At 45.1% G+C, this 25,965-nt stretch overlaps 1 protein-coding gene across 6 annotated transcripts in view; it reads right to left on the bottom strand.

The window, feature by feature from the left end:
* Positions 1 to 25,965, bottom strand: part of PIKFYVE (phosphoinositide kinase, FYVE-type zinc finger containing) — a 1,728,392-nt gene that overhangs the window by 366,095 nt on the left and 1,336,332 nt on the right. For all 6 annotated transcript variants that reach the window (XM_069615606.1, XM_069615608.1, XM_069615605.1 and 3 more), the window contains one exon: positions 15,938 to 16,021. In XM_069615606.1, the coding sequence (XP_069471707.1) occupies positions 15,938 to 16,021 (84 nt within the window). The remainder of the gene's footprint in view (positions 1 to 15,937; positions 16,022 to 25,965) is intronic.

Raw genomic sequence — 25,965 nt, 5'->3', positions numbered from 1 at the left:
AACTGAATATCTTTGACTAACCAAAATGAATCTCTTTCAAAAGTCTTCCCACTGTCAATCACAGTCCCTTAGAACAACAAGCAGTAGTTTTCAGAGACACAGGTCACTGTAGCTCTAGCATTGTGTGTCCCTTGATAAGGCTGTTGTCCTTTGGATCACTGGGTGGTTGTCACTGGAATAAGCCAGAAGAACCTTGACCAGCTCACCACAAGGTTCTGAACATTGCACCATCAAACATATTATCCTTTGGTTTTCAGCCACAGAGTGGCTGAATCACCTCTTTAGGTAGGCTGGTGCAGATGTTTGAAGGATACTTGAGACCCTGTCCTTCCTCTTACCCAAGGCTCGTGATCACCAGTGATCCCAAATAAATCTTGCCACCCTAGTCCGATCAACCTCATCTTGTACCTCAGGGACATTCTTATAGGTCTCCTCTTTCGCTATGGCCTAGGATGCCACATCACGTTTACTTCCTTACCCACCTCACAAACACATGCCTTAGGCATGTGCTTTGAGTGTCCTCTCTCTATGATCTTTTCTAATACTCAAGTCTTGCAGACTACTACCCTTCTGGAACTCCTTTAACCACCTCCCCTCGCAGCTCAGCTTTTCTTGACATCCTCCTTCTTAGGTCTTAACATCACCACTTCCTTCTTTGCTCTTCCCGTCATCTCCTCCACAGCTGTTATTCTCACCACCACCTTCTTTGCTCATTTTCTAGCCTCCCTTCCCCCAATTAAGTGGGTTTCTATGGTGGTGCCAGCTTCACATATATGTAGATGTGAATATGAATGTGTATGTTAGAATCTTGGTACGTCTTCTCTGCCTTTCATCCACAGGCAGTGGATAAAATGAGTGCCATTCAGTAGAGTGACAAGTCACATTGGGGAAACCCGTTGTAAGGCGGAGAAGGATTTAGAAACGCTAAGGCAACGATAGACTCTCGAATAATGAAAGTGCTGAAGGGTGCGGGAGCGTACGATCACAATGCAAAGGAAAAATCCCTTCTGGTGCAAACATTTTAAAAAAGCTACTGTAAAGAAAGAAATAAGTACTTTAATGGTGAAAAAATATGTACAAACCAAAGCACCGAAGTGCACACAATAATAATAAACGTATGGCACATTTCACAAAAGTAAAAGGACAGCTTCCACAAGTGCAAATAAAAACCAGCCCACCAGAGGAGAGAACAATGAAATAAAGAATCTCAGAGGCCCAACTCTAAATGAAGTGAGGGGGGATCTAAATTGATTATGGAAAAATCACTTTCTTCAAAACACGCTTCTGCAAGTGAAAAAAATAATGTATCCCAATGTAAATCTAACTATAGCCTTACAACAACCTTTGTAATGGAGCAAGAAATACTTGCAGGGAGGCAAGGGTTCAACATTCAGTAAAGATGCCTAGGAAGGCTGCCCATGGCCAGAGGATTAGAATATAGGTGCTAAGGAAACCAACAAACACTACCTCTAAATGACCCCAAAAAAGAGGCATGCATTACATCCCCAGGGCTGTGACCCAACAAGTGAATGGGTGCTAGAATGCAAAGACTGCATAATAAAGCAGGGATTACTGAAGAATATAAATGTTCCCTATTAGGCTCTGTTTATATCCTTTGCTATTGGTTGTCAATTCTGATTTCTTTAAGGATGGTTTATGTTCTTTAGGTAGACTATTCAGAGGTCTGGGAAACCTACTGGAGAGCCTCTGCCTTTTACTAGTTGATTACAACAACCATGACGTATTTATCATGTCCCTTTTAGAACAGTTATCACTTTTGAGTTTAGTCAAACCCCAAGACTTAATAGGCATTCATCCAGCCTATCCTATTGTGTTTAGCGACAAAGCGGTTATACTGTATTTTTGTTTTGAGTGTTCTCTTGGTTACTCCTTCACACTGTATAATAGTAAATGTGGTAGAACAAACAACATAGTTCAACATTCAATTCCTCTGTAAGAAGGAGCTGTAACATGAGCTGGAGCTTCTGGCGCCACATATTCTCAGTTTCCTGGATGCACCACACTGTACTTGTTGGCATTAAGCCAGTGGAGGAAGGAGCCATTCTTGTGACACAGTCCGAAAGCCAGTGGCGGTAGAGTGTGTTATACACAGCGGTGGTCCGTAGCACACTGTATTTATATCTATCGTGAGTGCATATTGTGAGTTATAAAGTATCCTGCCAATGGGTGATGCGACAGACAGCTCGTGGCCACCCCAACCTTTGTGGACTGTTGATGTAGTGTCTGGCAGGGGGGCTTGGTAGCATGATGCAGTGTCACGGAAAATTGCTTGAACAATTTATTTTATTTTTTATTTATTTATTTCATTTGTTACACGCCCAGACTCTGGGGTATCACAGCGTAATTACAGACATCTTGGTGATTAATTATACATTTAGCAAAGAGAGGCCATACAAAAAATGTGTTACATCATACAAAACACAAATGGAACAATATTTAAAGTCAAGTGGGAGAGGTTACATTTGTATCGGATTAGCAATGTACTAGTATTGGTTGAACAACCAGGTCTTTGCTTTTTGAAACCGATAAAGGAGGTCTCTTTTTCGATGTTGATGGGGAGGGAGTTCCAGTGTTTAAGGGCTAGGACAGAAAAGCTGCTACCCCCTGCACTGTTGTTGTTGTAACAGGGTGAGACTAAGCGTTGACTGTCATTCGATCTCACAGCTCTGATGTTTTCTTTTTTCTGTATGAAGTTATTCAGATATATAGGGGCTTTTGTTGTAAGGCATTTATGCATGATGCAAAGAGTTTTAAAGATGATTCTGGCTTTGATAGGAAGCCAGTGGGCCTCCTTCCTGATCTTGGAAATGTGCTCGAACTTTTTTTATCCCTAAAGCTGCCCTTAAAGCTTTATTTTGCATGAGTTGCAGTTTACCGAGGTTTGGTATTAGAAGTCCCTAGGAGCAAGACGTTACAATAGTCAAGTTTTGATAGTATCAAGGCTCTGGGCTGGGGGAGGCAATTGGCCGGTGTCAGGAATTGTCGACTTAGTGCGATCAATTTGGAAGTGTAGGCAGTAGCTGAGGACAGGGAGCTGATATGTTTGTTCATGGTGAGATTGGCGTCTAGGTACACGCCTAGTGTTTTTAATTGTTTGACCACTGGGATCAGGGTGCCATCGATGTTGATAGAGCAGTAGTCTGCATGAAGGGTTGCTTTTTTAGTCGGTGATCCCACAATGAGGACTTATGTCTTCTCATCATTGAGACAGAAGCTGTTCATCGCCATACAGTTTTGGATGATTGTGTGTGTAATTTGTTGATGATTAAGATATCCTGGTTGTAATTCCCTGTGATGGGTATGTAGATCTGGGTGTGATCTGCAAAGTTAGTGTAGATGACACCCATATTGTCGAGAGCAAAGAAGAGAGTTTTGTGTAGGCATTATAAAGTGTTGGGGAGAGGCAAGAACCCTGTGGTACTCCTATGGGTACTGGTATGGGATCAGCAGCTTCCTTGCCTATGGTCACTCTGGAAGTCCGTTCGGCAAGGAGGGATTTTACCCACAAGCATTGGATAAGTTAAAATCATTGGCTAAAGAAGTGCACAGCTTATGATCCACGAGGTCGAAAGCTGCAGAGAGATCTAATAGTAGTAGAATACAAAGTTTCCCTGAATCTCTGATGGTGTCCATCTGGATTTTGAGATCCAAGAGGGCCGTTTCATTACTGTGATTTGGCCTGAATCCCGATTGTCTGGTTCCTAGGAGCTGGTTCTGTTCGAGATGTGATTGAATCTGAGTGTATGCAATTTTGTCTTTGAGTTTGAGTAGGAAAGGGCCTGTTATAGGCTGATAATTAGTGGGTACTGTAGGGTCCAGTGTTATTTTATTTTTAGAAGTGGGGTGTCCCAGGCTTCTTTGATGCTGGCTGGGAGTGTATTAGTGTTGAAGGAGGAGTTGATAAAGTTGGTAATAGTGAGGGTGAGGGTAGTGGCACATGCTTTCACTAGTTTGGCCGGTACACTGTCACCTTTGAAATTGGAGGCTTTTAGTTTGGAGATGGTGTTGAGTACCTGTTCTCGGGTGACCGGTGCAAATGAAATAGGGTGTTCGAATTTTCAGGAGGAGTAGGGAGGGGGTTGGTGTTTGAAGGGTTTTTGTCTACATGTTTTGATAGAGATTTTGTTTTGTAGCAGAGCGATTGGCTCCAGGAATCAGATGGCTTATTTGAGCTTGCAACTGTTTGCTCCATTCCGTGAGCGGTTTGATTACCTGACCATTCAATGGGGTATCAGGTAATATTATCCCCACCAATAATATTGCCATATATATGGTCGTCTGCAACGGTCATTGGAGATATTATTAGGGGGATCATTTTGGTGGGAAATGGGAGCGGGCTTGCGACTGTGTCCCTGCTCCCTTTAAAATAGTTTGGGGGTTGCAGTGGTGTCCCCCGCAAGTTTAATGTGTTAATATCGTTGCAGAAATATGGCACCATTCTTGTATGGCAATATTTTTGCGGGGATATTAACACATGGAACCTTCAATGGCTGATTTTGATTTCTAGTTTGGATACTGCCAATATTGCCTATGCAACATCTTCTTTTAGCGGACTCCTTGCGGCACGTTTACCACACTGGTGGAACCTATATTCAAGTGGAATGAAGTGCTGTAACAGTCTTTCAAATGTGTGGTAGGGAGTTTGCACTTCCGTATGGCCTTGTGTTGATGATTCTCCCCCACATTCAATGCCTGTATGAAAGTAATATGTGGATCTGAATCGCAGGCGAGCATATTAGTTGCACTTTTTACAGTTTGGACTTCTCATGTAAGGCTCAGTACTTTTTCCTCCTTTCACCTTGGCTTTTCATCCAATGCGGTTTATTAAATTATTATTCGTTTGTATATTGTAATCATTTTGCCTGCTTTTTCATTACTACGAGCACCTCGATACCCCTTTTGGAGTCAAAGAGTACTATTAAAAACAAAACAAATTAAAATATTTTTGGGGGATTGGCATCAATAAAAACAAACAAAACCAAAACAGGTTTTAAAATAAAATGTAGAGGTAGTTCAACAGCAACAAGCAGAAATGTTTAGTACCATTTCACTACATTTTGCTATGGAATGTGCCTTTTGGTCTTTAAAAACGTGTTTAGTGACAGACAGCCCCAAATCCCCACCAGCCCTTCTTAGTGTGTTCAAGCTTGCTCACTATGGGGCACCTATTTGTTGAATCAGGTCATGTCCCACAACTTTCAAAAAATTCTCTAGGTCACACAGGAAGGATTGGCAGTTCCAAATGTAGGGAAATACGTCATGGTGGCACAGTTGAAAGGTACTGCTGAATCGATAAGCAACTACTGACAAACAATAACTCAGTGTAGAGTATAAGGACCCATCGGTCTCACACAAATAATTCCTGTGGATGCGTAGGAGGCACAGCATGATGTTGAGAACAGTTGTTTGCTCATAATACACAAGTTCATGTTACTCGAAGAAGGGCATCAAGGAATTCCATGTAACATCCTTCCCTCATCAGTGCTCAGTAGGGTTATGTGTTGCCCCAATTCAACTCCTGCATTCTGCAACTATACCTTTGACAACAGGGGAACATAAGGTCACTTAGGACTTGGCCAACTTTAAATTGGGGATTATGAAGGATATTTAAATTGAAGGGCTTCCACTACATACAACTGAGACAACGGATTACACCATTTTATTTATCAAGAGGAGCTATAAACGTTTACTAACATTGAACCCTCTTTTTACCCAGGAATCAACCAAAGGGGTCAGTCTCTTCCATATTTGAGCATCAGAGTCAACTTCTCAGCAGGCCAAATGCAAGTATATGGATAGTTGGGATAATTAACTTGGCAAGGAGATTTCTAAAGCATCATGGCAGAACATATGGGCCAAAGCAACAATGTTCTTGATTTGCTTACAACATACAGAAAGCTCTTATAAAGCGTTCTTCTGTGGTCCTGTTCACTGGCTGGACTGGGGCATATGTACAAGGATGCGTCCTCAGCTTGCAGGAGGGGATTTGATCGAGGAACATAGTTCAATATTCAAAATCCTTTGTAAAGAAGAGTATTGGCAAGTATTACAATGTTTACAAGTATATTTCTGCACAAAGAGATGTTGGGCATCGTTCCCTGCAAAAGCAATCACGATATATGTACAAAGTGAGATGGGGCAAAACTGTTAATCAATTTACTGCTTGCAACACACTGCTAACATCTGCCTTCTGCTTGAAGACACCCAACTCGACATTCTTGATATCACTGAGACTTGGTTCAATGCCAGCTCAGTCACTGCTTTCGACTCCCTCCTCCCTGAAGGCTTCAAGATCATTTCCAAGCCTCGACCTCAACGTGCTGGTGTTAGGGTCGCCTTAATCTATCCTGAGTTGGTCCTTCCTCTGTCATACCCACCCAAAGCTATTCTTCCTTTGAGAGCCTGGTTTGCAAGTTGGTCATCTCTCCCTCCTCCATTCTGACCATTGATACCATCTACCGGCCTCAAGGCAATACAACCTGGTTCCTATCTGAATGGGCTGATTTCTGCTCCTCCTTACTTACAACCACCTCGAACCTCCTCCTTCTGGGTGACTTCAACATCCAATTGAACTTCGATGCCTCGGCATCCACTCTTTTCATTAGCCTCGGCGCCTTCCTTTTCCTCTTCATTCTCCCCTCCGGTCCAACCCACTCGGCTGGACACACACTGGACGCCATCATCCACTCAGACCTCTCTCTCACTCCCCTTCTGGCCACTCTCCTTCTGGTCACCCCTCTCTCTTGGTCAGACCATTCTCTCCTCTTCTCTCACCTGTGTCCCTTCGGCTCTCCTACCACACCCTCAAACGACCTGCCAAACTCGTTCTCGAACATCCGCCCGATGAAACGAGTGTCAGCTGCTGCTTTTGCTTCTACCTTCATCACCTCTCCCCCCTACCTCAGTCTACCACTGACTCTGCTCTCAGCAACCTTCATTCAGCCATCACCAATACTCTTGACATCCTTGCCCCAGTCATGGGGATCCGCTTGAAACCCGCCTCTAAGCGCAACACCTGGTATGACTCCGAACGTGCAGCCCTGAAATGAAAGTGCAGAGCAGCAAAATGGAAGTGGCAAACCTCAGGTTCACCCTCTGACAAACTGGCCTGCCGCCTTCTCCAAAGGCAATACAGACTTTCCATCCGTGAAAAGAAAAGGGCCCACATTCAGGCACGGGTATCTTGTGCATCCAATAACACGGCTGAACCTTTCAAAATCAGCAGGGAACTAGCCAACCCTTCCACGGTCCCCTCCTCCCCTCTTCCGTCCCAGTCCCTCTGCAACGCATTGGCCACACACTTTGCCACCAAAACCTGAACTCCCTTGTTACTCACCCACCAAACCCATCCCACACACCCTTGCCTCCATTAGCCACTCACCCTCCTCCTTCCACCTTCCCTCTTTCTCCCCTGTCACACCTGAAGAAGTTACCAGAGTTGTCTGCTCTATGAAGGCTTCTTCCAAACAGGATTCCCCCCTGCTCGTCCAGAACCATCAAGGACAACATTGGCACTCTTGCCGCCCGCACTCGCAGATTTCTGCAACCACTTCTTCGGCACAGGTTCTTTCCCATCCTCCCTCAAGCACTCCCTTGTGCGCCCGCTCCTGAAAAAACCTGCAGCAGACCCCACCTGTCCATCCAACTACCGCCCTATTTCAATCACACCCTTCCTGGGGGAAAATGCTGGAGAAGCTGGCCTTGCCCCGACTCAGCTAGCACACTGAACTTGTCAGTGGTCTTCACGATCATCCATCTGGATTCCGAGCATCCAGAGGCACAGAAACAGCTCTTCTGAACACCCTTGAAGAACTGCTTGCATCCCTGGACTCCAACTCCCCAGCTGTCCTCATCATACATGATTTTTCCTCTGCCTATGACACTGTCAACCATTCGATCCTCATACAAAGGCTCCACAATACCCTTGGTATCTTGGAACGGGCACTGGAATGGCTGACCTCTTTCCTAACTGACCGCTCTAACCAAGTCATCTTGGGCACCTTCTCCTCTCCTACTTCCTTCTCCACCTGTGGTGTCCTCCAGGGATCCATTCACTCTCCCTGGCTCTTTAATATCTACCTTGCTCAGCTGGCATGCCTCATCTCCTCCTTCTCCCCCGACTTACAGTGTTATGCAGACAACACTCCGCTCTTTTTCAGACTTCCTGCTGACTCACTTGCACCTTCCTTCATCCCTGACTGCCTATTTGCCATCCAGTCCTGGTGCACTTCCAACGATGGCAGCCTCAATGCCAGCAAAACTGATATCCTTCCGAATGGGACCCTTACTCCCTCCTTCTCGTCTCTCTGGTCTCCCCCCTTGGACTCTCCCCCTGCTCCTTCCTCTGAAGCCAAAAATCTTGGAGTCCCCTTTGAATCCTCTCGCTCCCTTCCTCCCTCACACTCAGGACACTGCTAAGAAGTACCACTTTCAACTCTTCCTTCTCAAAGGAATTCTCCCTTTTCTCACTTTCCACCAGAAGCTCTGGTTCTCTCTAGACTTGACTATTGCAACAGCTTCCTCCTCAATCTACCTTTGTCCACTCTGCAACCCCTTCAGCTAATCAAGAATAGACCAGCTAGACTTATCCTTGGCCTTAAGCCCAGGGACCGCATCTCTCTTGTCCTAAAAACTCTCCACTGGCTCCCGGTTGCTGCACGGATCTAATTCAAATCCCTCTGCATCATCCACAAGGCTGTCTGGGCAGAGGGACCACACTATCTGCAACTCTCTCTTACAAAATACTTTCCTTCTAGATGTCTTCATTCCTCTGGCACCAACTCCCTCTGTGTAAAGCATTTCACTAAACAGAGAGCAGGAGGTTGTTCGCTTTCCTCAGCTGGATCCCTCCTATGGAACAGCCCCCCCCTTCCTCTGCGTTTTGAGCATGACTTTCTTAAGTTCCGAAAGCACCTCAAGACATTCCTCTTTTTCTCCTCCTTCCCTTCTTCTCTCCTCTGCAAATCTCACAGTTGCTGTGATTGGTGTCTTGGACCCTTATGCATCCTCAGGCCCCTGACGACACACATCCAATTGCTCCAGCTTCTGTCTACCTTCAGCACTTGCGTCGGCACACCCTCCACACTGGAGACTCATACTTTTCCACCCAATGCGGCCCCTGGCCGCATAGCACTTACCATACCTTGCACTTCATCGGTGGCTCTCCCTCAAGCAGACACCCCAGCACCTACCCTACTGCCCTCTACCTTGCTGCACTTGCACGTTCTGAATACTCACAAGGCATAGAAGGTGCAGCCACCCCCTCCCTAACAGTATTTTTTGTATATGTAATTGTTCTTCAATCCATGCTCCGTCCCTGTTGCCGGGTGGGCGCTTTGAAACAGAATTTATTTGCTGTATAAGTGCCTAATAAGCAACCTATAATCTAAACTAATCAGCTCACTTTAGCACATAATCCGAGGTCACCCGAGTTGCACCCTAAATGATGGAATGGAGCTTGGTTTATTTTTCAGAAGGAAAAAGAAAAAAAGAAAACAGCTAAATTAATAACAGCATGACCAAGTTGCATTGTCTTAGGACTTGTCCAAACAAGGAGGTGCAATTCAAACTCTGAAACCAGTATGATTCAGCTTGATACTTGTGTAATACAAATTCAAGTCCAGAGCAATGTGAAGGAACACACTTATCAGCTAAAAGAGTAGCGCTATTAAGGGTGGCGGGCGGTCTTTCCGATATCTGCGAAAATGAAAGCCTAATAAAACGAATCCATAAATCCTGGGTCACAGGTAAGTATAATCAAATTTAGCGGTAGAATGAAGTGTGGCAAATGGGCCCCAATATCCTGCTTCTGCTTTAAATGCATGCAAGCATTTTGCTTGCGGCAAAGGCCTCTGCAGCCGGTAAATTATTACAGAGCATGCGATCCCCGGCAAAGAATTCAGAGAAGCACACAGACATTGTTCTTTTTCGAAGGTCAACTGATTACAGTGTACAGGGTCTGCCAGTAAAGGAGGAATATATGACCATTTTTTAAAATTCAAAATCATTTATGAAATGTGATTTTCTAGTGAAGCTGCCAAGACCCACAGCAGTTTCAAATCGCCTGCAGACCATTTTCATTGGGAAGAGGGTTAGAATGTTCCTAATATCCAACAAGTATTCAACAGTATGTATGTGGTTCAAGGCTCTGATGGTGTTGTGGTGGGTACCCGTTCCCATGACAATCAGGAAGAGGGGCCCAAGGCAGAATACAAAAAGTTCAGCTGGTCGTCTCAAATGTTTCAATCGTATAATTTTGTGTTGTCGGAATTGGGGGTGGATTGTGATGTCATATTATTGTAATTGAGGGCGGTGTGGGAAGGTTCATGGACCCAATGATCAATCACAACATATTGAGTTCTAAATGGGTCCAAAGTGCGAGGACCAATAATTTCTGTGTGGGGAGATTTGTGTTCTATGTCACACAATCGCAAATGCTAATTATTTTACTTTTTATAAAAAAAAATGTTTTAAGGGTGTTTTTTTACATGCCTTTTCATGCAGTTCTGTTCCACTTTCTGTTTGAATTTGCTGTCTGGGGCCCTGAATAAAATTGCGTTACTTGTTGCACTGGCGCACAACCCCTTTTGGACTACTTTTGTAATTTTTTGGTGAGTTCTACAAGGTGACTCCAACACACTGGACTGGCCTAAGTCATCAGCTCAATGCAGACACATTATTAACTTGTTTTATTAACTCCATGCACCTCAGAATGCAATGCAATGCAAAATTATGCCTAATTTCACAGTTCTGTGAACCCATCAGATACTTAAATGCTGCAAATTTGCAGCACCAGTTTACTTCAGCAGAAGAATGGGTGGAACCTGGTTCTGCTTCAAGAACTTTTATCAACGAACTTGCAATACAATCAAATTAAACAGTTCAAAATACAAATTAAAAAGGAACACTGACATTGAGTTATAGGCAGAGAGCAACGTAGCTAAAGACAATACAAAGAGCATGTCAACAATGGGATCGCAAAAACAACAGTGGGAAATCATAAGTTACCTGAGAATGTAATACCAAGGATAAAGGAAGATGTTGGGGATGAAGAATGAAATGTCCAGGGAAGAGTAGCACATTTAGTATAACAAAGGATTTCCCAGGGACTAGCAGCCAATACTAATGGTCTTTGTAACTGTGATCAGGACAACGAGAATGTTCTTTTCTCACAGGAACAGCCCTCTCCTCTAGACAAGATAGCTAATCCAACCAGAGGAAGAGGGCGAGGAAAACTCTACTAATGGCAATGCTAAAAATAAATCGTTTAAGCTACTCGTTGTAACCACTGCAATCACAAAGGCCCTCTGCTCATGTGAGAAGTGATGCTTATGAACACTAAGCTGCCTCAAAGCCATATGCTTTAGGCAATAGATGTCACAGAGCTCACTGATGGGAGAGATGTGGAACAATTGATTACTGAAAACGTGAACCCAATCAATTCAGCTGTCACGTTAATACACACAACCACATCATTAGTGCTTTGGGTTTTGTGTCTGAACGATCTGCGAAATGAAAAGAACCAACTTGAGTGAATGGAGTGCATGAGCAAAGCATTAACTGTTCTATGCCTGACAGCTAAAGCATAAAAAGAAGAGCCCCAGCTGTTTAACATGTGTTTGACAGATCAAGATCCAGAAAATAAAGTCATCCCCTACACAAATATGTAGTTCATACAATGGTAGTTTAAGAAGTTCAATTTCTGGATAGAGAAAAAAAAAAGTATTTTTGATCATATTAGGTTTGACAATCAATGTCAATATCCCTGATGGTTCAACTATCATGCGTAGCAGGGGTTCTGTCCTTTTATTCCACTGGGCAGATGTATTTGCCGAAATCCAACACATGCGTATGACATTGTCACATACCCCATTAGAACACCTTTTATGAATGTGTTACAGGATGATATTCTGCAAAACCGAACCCGTGCATTTGAGTGTAGATCCATATCGGTACAAAGTGATACTTAAGCCAAAACAAAAACGTGCACATTACTTTCTTTTGTGAGTCAAATCAACCGTAATGTAGCACAAACAGTCTCTGGAACTTGCACCACAACATCATTGCTGTCCAGACATGTGCATCATATGTGCGGGGCACAAAATTGAGAATGCAGTGGGGAGCGGATTTAGGCCAGGAGCGGAGTGACTCTCAGTGGGACAGTGCACTGTGTTTTGTTAAAAAAAAAGTCTGCCGCAATGCAAAATGTTGCTTCCTCCAACTCAACCTGCCTCGCAGGACGTGCATGACACCCAGTAGGGTGGCTAAATTTGATTCATCTGTGACACCTACTTGCCCATGGTGCATCTTTGACAGGGTTGATATTAACCAGTATGTTTTGGAAATGTGTGCAGGTGCGCGCCTTTTAGCCCCAGGTGGAACTAGCATTTGTAAGGCTGGGGTTAACAGCTTTCAGTGTTCTCCGATAGAATGCTTGTTGGGTGCTTAACCCTGGCCAATAAATATACACATGTGGCCAAGTACATGGACCTGGCCTGTGTTTTAGCTAAAAGAAGAGTAGCAATGGCATGGAAATGGAAAGGATGTCCGCAATATCACCGCTGGTGTAGTGACTTTAAATGTTGGAGCGCAGCAGAGACCACTGTTTGGTACAGATGAGACCACATTAGGGGGCCCACGGAGAACGTAGCGGTTTGGAACACACTGCTCCTGGTGATGTTCAGTCCATCTGATAAGCCCCCATGAACGCCTAGGTATCAGAGTACCGGCATATGGCTTGACGCTGTGTGGTATACAATGTTGAATGCCTAGTTTTCCTTTTGGGGGGTTATTTCTTTATATATTATTATTTTTGAGTTGTTGTATTGACTGATGCGGTTCATACTCTGTTGGGGATATGATTCCTAATGCGATGTTGAATTTGAATGTGCATATTTACCAATAAACAGATTTTTCAAATAAAGTCATTGTTGTCACGACAATTGGACAGGATATATGCTGGTGTGTAGGTCATAATCTTTCAGTTGAATCTGGTGGAAGATATGGTTAGAAAAGCTGTATCCCCCTCCACATTTAATTTTTTTTATAACGCATTTTTATTGATTTTCAAACAAATTCAAATCAAATCATTATTCCACATAGATATACAGGCATTTGTTTCCCCTTTGCCCTTCGCCCCCCCCCCCCACCGGACGTTCACCATGCATGTCTCTGCGCGTTGAGCTGTCTCTTTTCCTCGTTTAGTTGAACATGTCTAATATCCTTATTTTATGCGGGCACCATTGGTCCATGTAGTCACCTTGGAGAAATTCCACGGCCATACCCCAGTCCGTTCTGAATTTTTTATACTCCCCTTGGATGTTATAAGTCATACGTTCCATGGCTAGGTGTGACCAGACTCTTCTTATCCAGTCCATTGCCAACCGTGGGTGTTTCTGTTTCAATTTTTGGGCTATTTCGAACCATGCCCCTATCAGTAGCCCCATAAAGTTGCGTTTCTGTAGCATGTTTATTTGGCCGTCCTGGTGGTCCCAGAGCCTGCATAACCATACTTCTTCCCCTGGATCCACCATGTCCAGTTAGCATTTGGGTCTTTACATCTTCCCAGTATTGTTGAAGTGCCAGGCAGTCCCACCAGATGTGCCGCCAGTCTCCCTCCCCTCAACATTCCCTCCAACATTTATTTGTGGAGTGTTTATACATTGAGTGGAGTCTTTCTGGCGTGTAGTGCCATTGCACTAGTATTTTCATCCACATTTCTCCAGTCTGGATCGCCTTCGTGAGCTTGGGTATCACCCCCCATATGTATTCTCACTGTGTCTTTGGTAGCATGCCTTTGAGTGTCCTCTCCCATCTCTTTATATATTGCCTTTTGACTTCTTCTTCTAGGGCGTTTATAAACTTGTAGGTGTTCGAGACAAACGTTTCTGTACCTGTGTGTGTCATGATGTACGATTCGAATGGAGTCAGCTCTCTCGTTGCCGCGTGTTTGATGCGTGGGGTGCTTAGCCAGTGGTATAATTGTTTGTATTTGTATCTGTCATTGGCGTTCAGGTCGAATTGTGTTGTACATTCTGCAAATGATCTCATCTGCTGTGTCTGATACATGTCCCCGACCATCTTACAACCCGTCTCCTCCCACTTCCGAATTGATCCTTTCTCCATTCCCGGCGGGAATTCTGGATAATTGAATAGGGACAAGAAGGGGGCTGGGTCTAATAATTAATGTTTCTTTCTGTGTGGCTTTGTCCCAAATGCTTAGGGTCGTTTTCATGATTTCATTGATTCGTACATTGGGGTGTCTATATTGTTTTCCTAACCAGAGGAGATGTCTAGTGGGAGTGGTAGCTACCGCTCTGTCTTGTGCTGCCCAAACTTTCTGTGCCCTATCTGGTATCCATTCTTTCAACACCCATAGTTGGGCCGCTTCATAATATTTCTTGAAGTGCCCAAGGGCGCATCCTCCCTCTTTCCTCTGTGCCGTGAGGACCGCGCTAGAAATTCTGGGGGACATTTTTTGCCATATGTTTGCTGAGATTATTTTCAACAAAGATTTAAAGAAGGACGGTGGGATTTTAATCGGTAATGCCTAGAACATATACACGAGTCTAGGTAAAATGGTCATTTTTACTGCCGTTATTTGGCCCACCATGATACTGCTAGCTAATGGGTTCCATCTCGTTACATCCTGCTCGATTTTGTCCAGCAGTTGAGGATCATTTTGGGCATATAGTCATGTATACTTCCGGTCAGAGTTATCCCCAGATATTTGATCCCTCTCTTCGCTACCTTCAATTGTAGGGCCGATGCTACTGCTTCGATAAGTGCTCTATTCCCCGCTAGTACCAGGATTTCTGACTTTTGTCTGTTTATTTTTAACCCGGATAGGGATCTGTATATCTCAATCTCCTGCATAAGGATCGGGAGGGATCTCTCTGGATCTCCCAGGACCACCAACATGTCGTCCGCGTATGCGGCTATTTTGTGCACTTGCCCTGCCTGCCATTCCTATTCCTTTTATTTCCAGAATGCCTCTAATTCATGCCAATAGGGGCTCCAATCAAATTACGTATAGGAGGGGTGATAGGGGGCACACTTGTTTTGTCCCTCTCTCGATCTGCACTTCCTTGGATAGCCCTCTGTTCACTGCTACACGTATTGTTGAGGTGTTATATTTAGCCCGAACCATAGCTATAAAGGTTTCCCCCAAGCCCATTTTCCGGAAATATTTGGAAAAGGAGGGACCACAACGCGGTCAAACGCTTTCTCCGCCATCGAGCGCTAAAACTATGGCTGGGGATCGTATTATCCCTATTTTTTCCACCAGATGTATCACCCTTCTGATGTTATCTGCCTGCCTGGGGCGAACCCCCATTGGTCGTGGTGGATCAATTTCGGGAGGACTTGTGCCAGTCTCGCAGCCAAGATTTAGTGTATAATTTTGCATCTAAGTTAATCAGCGCTATTGGGAGATAAGAGCTTGGGAGTTGCAGATCTTTCCCCTGCTTGTGGAAGACCAGCAATTATGCTTTGTTCATGGATTGGGTTATGTTCCCCTTCTTCTTGAATGCATTGAATAAGTCTGTGAGTACTGGGGCTAATATATCTTTGTATATCTTGTAAAATTATGCTGTATATCTGTCCGGGCCTAGAGCTTTATTCCGGGGAAAGTCCCGAATCGCCCTATTCACCTCTTCCACAGTGATCTCCCCATCTAGTTGTTGCTTTTCCTCCTCTTATCACTGATAGATGGACTCCGTCTAGATAGACAGATTGCCGTTCCTCGTTGGGGTGGTCCGAGCCCCTTCCCATTTTAAGAGGCACTCACACCATTCCATAACATTAACACACTGCATATTACTTTTGTGACCGAGAGTGTCAAAGATTAGAGGAGCCAACAGGATGTCGGTCACAAGATCCGAATCTGTAAAATGAATGACAAGAAAATATTATTTACCTGTTTGGCTGTGGTCCTTCTTCGGAACCATTTTTCAGTGATGCCTTTGCGAGCTCATCCAATGCATTTCTGTATTCTTTACAACTAAATGTAGAAAACAAAATGTATTTTAATTTGTATTTAGCCCAAAAGAATCTGCTTATTAGTACCAAAATATCCAACATAAGTACCAGATTCTGAACAGGTAATCAAGAAATTCCCCAGACTGTCCCAAACCACTAACATCACTATAGTATGAACCTAGGACTCCACAAGAGTCGCCACCCATTATAATGAGACCGCTTCAGGACGTTCATGTTAGGCAGAAACCTGTGCAGTTCCCTTTGGGAACACTGCAAAAGATTTAGGACTACAGGTGTTAGCAGTAAACCCACTTGGTAGCAGTCTATACCACCAAGATTTACCTGGTAGCTGTGGCTGAGCAGTCAGACTTCCCTCAAGAAGAGTTAGGCAGTATGCAAAGTATACACAATAGGCACTCAGACACAATAATACAAGCAAACACCGACCAGAGCTTTGGTATCAAAGTATATAATTATTTATTTAAAACACACTGTTTGAAACACTCCAGCACTCTTATTGTAAAACACTCTAAACACAGTTACTATTATAATATATACAACCCTTATTCCTTATCAGATAAGTCTTAGTTAACACCACTTATTTCCATACAGAGGTGAGCGCTTAACTATAGATGGCACTCCAACTTTGGGGCGCCGATGGCGAGCGGTAGCTGATCTGCCCAGCTCCGGCCGAGATGCCGTTTCCTGATCCTTTTTCTCTGGCTCACGCGCGGCCCCAGCCCTTGCAGAGGGATGTGCGGTTGGGGGAAGCGGTTCTGCATCTGAATAACTATTCGGCCCGCCGAGTTGGACCCCCGGACGCAGCTGCGGCCCCAAAACGGCTCTTCCCCCTCCCGCTCTAGTCGGATCCAAGATGGCGCCTCGCATTGCATAGCGGAGCCTACGAGGGGTATCCCTCCTCCAGCGGACTTCCAGGCCTGATGGGGAGAAGCGGAAGCACAAGAAAGTAAAACGACTCCCCCTGGTGCCGCCCGTCTGACAGAGGACTGGCCCGGCTCGGGTCACTCTACCGATCCAGCCCCACAAGAAAAGGCGCGCGGCTTCCCGCCCACCCTTACACTTCTGAAACTCGCCTCTGTGGGCCGCACGACCAGACACGGGGGCAGAACACAGCTCACGGCCCGTAATTCGGCTAAGCAGAGGGCCCCACTAGCAACTCCGCAAGCAATCTATTCTTCGAGGCCTAGGACATCCGCAACCATCACCTCAAGATGGCCGCCAAGAATAAGTCCAGAGCCGCCGCCATGAACTCCTTTGTTTCCGCTAAGGTGAAGACCCCCGCTCTGGCCGGGGCCGGCTTCTCTGAAGCCGCCCGGACGAGCGAGGGGGTGGCCGCCGATAACCACTCGCAGATACTTGATGCCATAGCCTTATTAAAGACGCACATTGACTCTAAGATCGACGAATTCAAAGTTGAAATTCAACTGATCCGCCAAGACGCTCGCAACTTAGCGGAGAGGGTTGCGACCGTCGAACAGTCGACGGAGGAAACATCCACAGCCACCACAGCCATGAATTCAGAAGTTGCCCTCCTGAAGAGGAAAGTTGCCTTCCTGGAGGAAAAGGCGGAGGAGGCCGAAGGTCGGGCCAGACGGAGCAACAGTTAACACCACTTATTCAGACGGAGCAACATCAGGCTGACCACCCCTCTGTTTGAATCATGCTTGGTGTGTAATTAAGTACGATATTCAATGGATCTATGTGATCCCTGTGTCACAGAAAATGTCGACTAAGAAAATGCTGACTTCCATTACAGCGAGGTACAGTGATCACTTGTCCCCCGCATCCCCCTTCCTGTTTGTCTCCTTCCTACTTACCTTTTTGGTGGCACACGTGGGCCGGAACTGGCCCCACACGGTCGGTATTTCTTTTTTTTTTTTTTACAACCATTTTTCTTTACTTTCTCATTCCCTGCTTTTCATGTAATGGAAGCGAGTGACACCCACACAATCCCCGACTCCCATTACAATGAACAAGGGGAGCAGGGACACTCTGGCAAACCTTTCTCCCCTTGGTCGGTGAGCAATACTGCGCATTTGCGCCGTACCAAAATTAGTCGGACTTCAGGTACGGCGCAAATGCGCAGTATTGTATGTCAGAATTTTGAAGCTTTTGTACTACACCATGTTCAATCACTGGTTCCTGTGCTAGATAAAAGCAGTTTGCCTTTCCCACTTAATGGGTCGACAACTGCATTTCCAAACCGGCACTCTTGAAGGCCTGCCATACAAGAAAGGGTTGAAGCTTTGCACCAGCACTGTATAATCCCAAATAATCAGCTGGTGAAGCCCTGCCTCTCCAAAGAAGGCCAGAAGGAACCCTACGCAGTGCTTTTTCCCCCCCAGATCCGGTGGGGACAACTGGATTACAACTATCACTCAAAGGCCTAGTGCCCTTGAAGCTCCTGAATGTGCCTGCATTGCCGGAACCTAAAGAAAGAGCCCCTTTTTTCTGTCAGGACCCTTAAGAGTCTCCGAGTCACCCTGACCTGATATTCTTCTCCACAGGACTCCAGGCAAGTGCTTTGGTGCAGTCTCCCCTTGTAAGCAACAATTTTCTTCTTGCTGCTTTCCTTCCATAAACGTCTATGGGACAGCCTCTCTCTTTGCTTGTTTTGAACCGATTTACTTCCCTTGCCGGTCTGTACGTTCTTGTGAGGAAACAGACTATGTCTCTCTTTGTAAATCTCTTGCAGTATTATAATTGCACACATCACTTTATAGTGAAGTAGTTTTGATACTTTTTATCCTTATATCCATATATATACACATTTGTGAAAGTTTGTCTGTATGTTAGAGGTTGGCTCCAGCACCATAACAGTTGGTGGAGGCTGAAGTTTTGTCCGAGGTCGACATGCCAGTCTGGGGTGTACTGGCGATAGTGAAATCTGACGATCCCTGGGCGAGGTCCGGACCTGTGCTATCAGTATAGGCGATTTCGGGATATTGCCGATTATGTGACTTATTCAAAAATAGCAAGTTAGGACACCATATAACATACACAAGGCTATAGCAAACCCCCACGTGCATTTCAGCTCCAGACCTCTGCAACGCCAGGTGGGTACTGCTAATTTCTTTATATATCATGTTATGGTTACTTTTACAATGTGCTTTAGAGAAGCTGGTAGCAGAAGTGACTTTGTACAGTTTTTGGTTTAATTTTACTCAGGCACTGTTGCATTTACTGTGAATGGCTACTAAAAAGGTAGCCAGCACCCTATGATGGCACCCAGCTCTGTCCTACCCTACCTCACTGCAGCGATTACCATTCCGAGTACATCCTTGGAACTTGAAGGAGCTTCAAATTGTGGATCAAGATGGTTGTTCCTGCTTTTTCAGGCTTCTTGCATGAACGGAAGCTGTGCTGGACCTGCTCCTCTGTTCGTCCACTAAAAATAGCCCGTCACCGCCTGACCTTGAACTCAAGAACAACCCGAATATAAATTGGACAGGCAGATGCCCTACTGAGGCTAGTGTACAAAGTCTCTCCTTTGCCTTTTATTTTGAGTTTTTTTCTTGTTTCAGCTCTCCTTCGATCCCTTCATGTGTTGTGATGAATATGGACAATTTGTCCCTTCTGACCAGAGGGGAGCCACCTCTATGAAGGCCAGAGAAGTGAGCCTGCTGCTGTAAACCTTCCCTAGGGGTCTGGGCAATTGGGACCTCACTGGAAGTGACTCCACTCTTGTGGACAAGGATTCCCGTTCCCGAACAGAAGAGAATACCCAGTTCAAGCCACCTTGTCTGCATATATGACACCCGTCCTCCATAGGTTTAAATTGGCGTAAAGTCCTGTCCCCCAGTCACTCTTTCCTGACTTTGGTCGGTGGAGGCCTGGTCAAGGATCCCTTCCTAGGAATTAGGATTGAGTGATTTTACCTAGCTGATCTTTATTTAACTTTTTCACTCTGATTAATCATGACTAGTGGCATCGCCAATCTCTTAGTAAACCTACCTGAGAAGTATCTACTTTGGAACCAGTGACTTCTGGATACAAGGCCCCAAGCCATTTTAGGTTGGACTTTATTAGAGCTAGGGAGGCTGTTGGAGTATCCTGAAGTGTTCTTTCTATTTCTAACGCAACAGAGAAGTTACTATTATTGGTTTCTCTGTGTGGACTCATTGTAGCCCTAGACCACTCGCAGACACTCGCTGAGACTAAGCCTTGCCACTATGTTACCTTAACTTGATTGGGTTTGGCTAAACTCTGTGTCTTTCTTGTTCACCATAATAGTGTGGTCTTCTCCTGCATGGACAGCCATAGGGACTGATAAGTGCCCACAAAACAGATGAGCTTAGCAAGGTAAGTGGAGCAAAAATGCTTCACCTACCTCCAAGTCAGGAAAGGTTCAAAACAATGGCAAAAAGAAGAGTCCCTAATGCATTATGGAGTGAAACAGCAAAAAGTTAAATCTTTCCTAACACTCACCGCCCCCCCCCCCAAACTCCAATTCACTCAGGGTCTGCCGTAGAAGCTCCGGACATTGCTGGTACCCCGTTTTTTGTACCTTGGATCTATTGAAGGAGGTCCAGAGGTCTCAGGTGCACAGGTAATTTTCGGCATTGGGCTGTTGGCTCCGTCCGGTAAGCTTGCAGTTTCTGTGACTGGATGGATCAGTTCTCGACACTGGACAACTGAACACCTCTACTGGGCCGAAAAAAGGACCACCATCTGGCGACTACCACAGAGGTCTCCTACACATGATGCAGGCAGTGATCAGCGATGTCCACTCTGAAGAAAAGCAGAAGTCGACTTGCATGGCAGAAACAAAGAAACGACTCCTATTTATTTATTTTTATTTATTTATTTTAATATTTATAACGCGCAACATGCCCATGTGCCTCAATGCGCTCCTCTTAATGGCGAGTTCCAACTGCAGGTGAATGCTTCTTCTTTCACAAGTTCAGGATCTGTGGAGTCCCAAGGTTCAACTCAAGGTTCAACTTGGACTGACCAATCTGAAGCTGATCAGTCCTCAGAATGGTTCTGGGATGTTTCCAAAGGCAGGATACTGAAGCAGGGGTTGAGAATGGTTACTTCGACGGGTCCAGGGGTCGAAGCACTAATGAAGGCCTTCAGGAAATCTGCAAAGGAGCAGCGCTTCACCATTGCGGTTGAAGAAAGTGCAGCTGGCTACCATCTGATGATTTCTGGGTCTTCAGTAGGATGCTCCTCTTCACAGGAGTCTTGGCTCCAACAATGATCTGTCGATTGGTTGCATAAGTCCCACTCTTATCCAGAATTCGAGCTGGAGTTGCCCACAAGCCAACCAATTGGACAGCCCCCATCAATTCAAAAGGGCAGGGTCTTTCCAATTGTGGACAGCCTCTGGTCAACACATCTGCCCAACAACAGATACACTTTGGCATGCATGTGCACTGCAACCAGACAGTCCCAGCACCTACATATCGCCATTCACAGACCACCATTTTGCATTTTGACAAGAAAGCAGAAGCTTTCCTCAGGAAAGGGCATTCCGTATATGACAATTTCGGCTCTTTGAGTAGGAAGAAGGCCAAACAACAAGATGGCCTTTTTGGATCTCTCTAAAGCATTTGACTGTGTTCATAGAAACAAGCTGTGGCAAAAAATAAGAGATAAGAACTGTCCGGCAAACTTACTTAACATATTGATTGCTTTACACACATATACAAGGATACACATGAGATTACGGATACATACCAGTCGTGGACTAAGACAAGGATGTGTTTTAGAGCCATTTCTTTTACATTTTTATATTCATGATATTTTATCTGCTTTAAGATTGTGAACACTAATCATCCACGACTCGGCACGTTCCATGTACAATATATGGCATAATGCTGATCTTATTATATGCAATCTGTGAGAAACCTGAGGATATTCTCACTCCTATTCCCCTGGGATTCTCTATGCAGGAGGCCAGAGAAAGGCCATTGCTTTTGTATCCTGACCCTGGGGGTGGAAAAGCGAGGGAGGATCACCTGGGTGGAGGGTCCTTGGGGACTGAGAGTGGGATGCCTTCAGGCGAGACATGGTATCCTAATGTCAGCCAACCTAACCCACCGCCGACCTTTATCGGTTATTGTAGGCCAACTCCCCTTCTTTCCAATCTTGGGAGACCTGACATTACTGAGACGAGGACAAGACAGCTGAGAGTAATGAACACCACACACTCTCACCACTCTAGTACAGAGATGAAGAAGCAGCAACTGAGAATGATGAACACCATTCACTTTCACCACTTAGGTACTGGGACGAATAAGATGCATACAATGTATGAAGGTCAGGCAGAAATGAATAATGGGATACACCTGCAGCCCATTGAAGGACCACAGGTGTATAAAAGGCAAAGCCATGAAGGAGTGAGACCGGGGGAACTTGGGCAGAGATCAGCATTACACCCATGAAATCCAGAGGCAGCTATGGTGGGACCCAAGGACAAGGCGGGATGCCTTCCATGTGCAGAGCGATGTCTCCTGTGTGAAGTGGGAGAAAAAGGAGCTGCGGTGAGGCATGAACCCCAAGGACGCGGCGCCTGGCCTCCAATGCCGACCGACCTCCTGTCACTACGCGAGCGGGGCTCACAGAATCCAAAGCAGTAGCCAAAAGAGGACAGAAAGCAAGGGCCGCCGAAAGAAGAGGCCTACAACCGGTGAGAGCTGGGGAAATTACCCAGAGACCGGGGCACTCCGGGCGGGCTACGAAGGTTGTAAACAGAGCAGAGGGAGTAAATACTTCAATTACAAATGAAACTATGAAATTAAATGAATGAACGAAAAGCAAGTGGCGCGAAAAGCAGTAAATCTACTAAAATTGATTATCGAACTAAATGAAAGCAGCAAATCTGCTAATATTGAATAACAAACTGAAGGAAAACAGTTATGTTATGTTAGCTATACTTATATAGTGCACGTTCACCCGAGGGCATCATGGCGCTGGAGGGGCAGAGGACAGACTCAGGGCCTACAGTCGTGTTTATATGCGGGAACTATTAGCATGGCGGCGGCGGCAGAGCACACAGATCACGGGGGGACATAAGGCATAAATTTAGCCTGTAAATATTCTGCCCCTTGGCCACGTCAGCCCGATGAACGATACACAAAGCCTTAAAGTCAATCCGTTGTGCCACCGGAAGTCAAGGCAGGGAGCGGGGAACAGAGGATATATGGGCTCCATAAGGGGAGCCAGTGGCCACACGAGCGGCTAGATTTTGAAGGCGTTAAGTCGGTGACTCACACCCTAAGGTTGTGCCAGGTAAAGGGAGCTAAAATAGTCAACCCGCGAAATCACTTTGGCTGCCACCATGGGGGACCTAGAGGAGCAGGAATAATCGGAAGCACCTTCTTTAGTGTTTTCAGATGAAAATGTCCAGCTTGACACACAGCAGTAACTTGTTTCTCCATAGACAGGGAGGAAGATAACACTACTTCCAGACTTTTTACCTTATCCACCGGAGTAGGGAGGGGCCCAGCGAGGAAGGCCAAAAGGAGGACACCCAGAGTGTTGGATTATGGGGACAGCCTACTACCATAACCTCTGTCCTGTCGCCGTTCAGTTTGAGCCAGTTTTGGTCCATCCACCCTCCAACAGCTGCCAGGCACTGCCGCAGGCCCGACGAGACCTCAGCCTGGTCTATATCTAAACGGATCAGGATCTGAGTGTCGTCCGCGTACGAGTAGCACCTGACGCCGAGGGAGCGGATGAGACACACCAAGGCCCAGATATAGATGTTGAACAGAATCGGCAACAAGGTGACTTGGAGAAAAAAAGAAGGGGGGCATAGAGAGAGTCTGTGTGCGATCCGCCAAGAAGGACAAGAACCATGCTAGCACCTGTCCAGAGATTCCCAACTGGGCAAGGCAGGACAGTAGAAGGGTGTGGTCGACCGTGTCGAAAGCTGCTGATAGGTCTAACAAAATCAGAGAACCCACTCCACCTGTGTCCACCAGCCTGGCCATGTCGTCTTGGACGGCAACTAGAAAGCTCCCAGTGCCTCTACCAGGCCGAAACCCAGATTGAACTGGGTTGAGCAAGCATGAGGATTCAAGAAAAACAGACAGTAAGGAGAAACCAGTGATTCCAGCAGTCTAGAGAGAAAAGGGAGAAGCGAAGTAGGCTGGAAATTAGTTGGATCGAGGGAGGGTTTTCCAAGAGAGAAATTACTCTAGCAGCCTTCAGTTCTTGATGGACCAGTCCAGAATGACAGGAATTATTGACGGCAGGCGTGATTTCCGTGAAAAAGGCAGGGGCAATCTGTTTCATCACCAGTAGGGGAATGACATCTGAGAGGGAGCAAGATTCAATTTTAGAGATTGCATTTATGACTAGTTCCTCCGAGAATTTGGCGGAAGACCGACCAGTCTGACGGGGTAATAGAGCCTAGGGCAGGAGGATCATATTTATTCGTAGAAGTAGAGATAGCAACAATATTTGGGCGGATGCTGGTAATCTTAGTAGTGAAATACTGTGATAAACCATCACAGAGTTCTTGAGTGGTAATAACCTTCGGGGTCCGTTTGTCAGTCGAGACGAGTGAATTCACTGCTGCAAAAAGGGCTCTAGATTGACGTATAGAAGATTCAAATCATAGTGGCAATGTAGGTGGCTTTAGCTATTTTGATGGCAGCTGAATACTCTATGGAGCAAACTTTATATAGCTTCCTTTGCGACTGAAGGAAAACAGCAAACCTGCTTATATTGAATACTGAACTGAAGGAAAATAGCATACCTGCTTATATTGAATACAGAGCTGAATCAGAACAGCAAACTTGCTATCATTGAATACCGAAATGAAAGAAAACAGCAACCCTGCTAATATTGAATAACAAATTTAATGAAATAGCAAACCTGCTAATATTGAATAATGAACTGAACGCAAATAGCGGACCTGCTAAAGTTTAACCATGTACTGAAAGAAATTAGGAAACTAAACGGAATGAAAGACTCGGACAGCAGAACTGAAGTCAAGTCTGAGAGCCTGCTTGGTTTTGAAACAGATTTTTGAGAAATCATTTGTTTGCTGAATATCAAACTGCTAAAAGGAGAACTAAAGGTTTCTGGTTGCACGACCTGTAATGGGTGGATTGTGTGGTCCAATAATTGCACCAAGACCAGAGAACCCATACATCCTCACAAGCTGGATGCTTGACCTGTAATGGGTGGATTGTGTGGTCCGACAACTGCACCAAGACCAGAGAACCACTATATGTTGACAAGGAAAACCTACTATTGTGTCAAAGGAAACCTGCCACTGTTACATATAAGGCTTGGAGAAGGGAACTCTGAGTTGTGAAGAATTGTTGGAACTTATCTTAAAGACAATGCTTCAAGGTACTTCCTTTTGTGACATCTTTTGATATTAAACGCGGGGATGGGAACCGTGAGGCTTTCTGCCATGGAACTGTATTGAACTTGGGAAGGGCATCCTCACATTTAAAAAGGGTGCAGAAATATATTACTTTAAATCTATTACTTTAAATCCAAGAGACAGTAACTAGAATATTGCGGTGAACGAATTGATATTTGGGGAGGAAAAGCTGAAGAATAAGCACAAGCTAGAAATAGCACAGAACTTTACTTTTGGTTTAAGTTATGGTAGACATCCCTACACATTGTTTTGTTGTTTTGTTGTTAGTTGTGAGGGCAAGCATAGGTTTTGGACACAGACAGACTTAAGTTGATCTTACTGACACAAAACTATCCACAGACACAGGGAAATCCCACTTTAGCAAAGTTAAGCCTTTCACCATCCGGACGTTTGTTAAAAAAAAGTATTTTTATTACATTGAATCCGTTGTCTGTGTCTCCTTCCATGATGCCTACCTCACAGATCTTACTGCAATTGGACTGCAAAGGGGTTTAGATGCTATTAATTGTTTTTAAATGATTTGGATTTAACACTGGCCTGATTCATGGAAGTGTTTTATAATGGCGCAATCCCATAGGAAAACGTTGCATGAATCA

This window comes from Ambystoma mexicanum, chromosome 9 (assembly GCF_040938575.1).
Source record: "Ambystoma mexicanum isolate Mex_15411 chromosome 9, UKY_AmexF1_1, whole genome shotgun sequence".
In the NCBI taxonomy this organism is placed as follows: domain Eukaryota; kingdom Metazoa; phylum Chordata; class Amphibia; order Caudata; family Ambystomatidae; genus Ambystoma; species Ambystoma mexicanum.
Note: the sequence above shows the minus strand (reverse complement) of the source record. Positions and strands in the feature narration are given on the sequence as shown.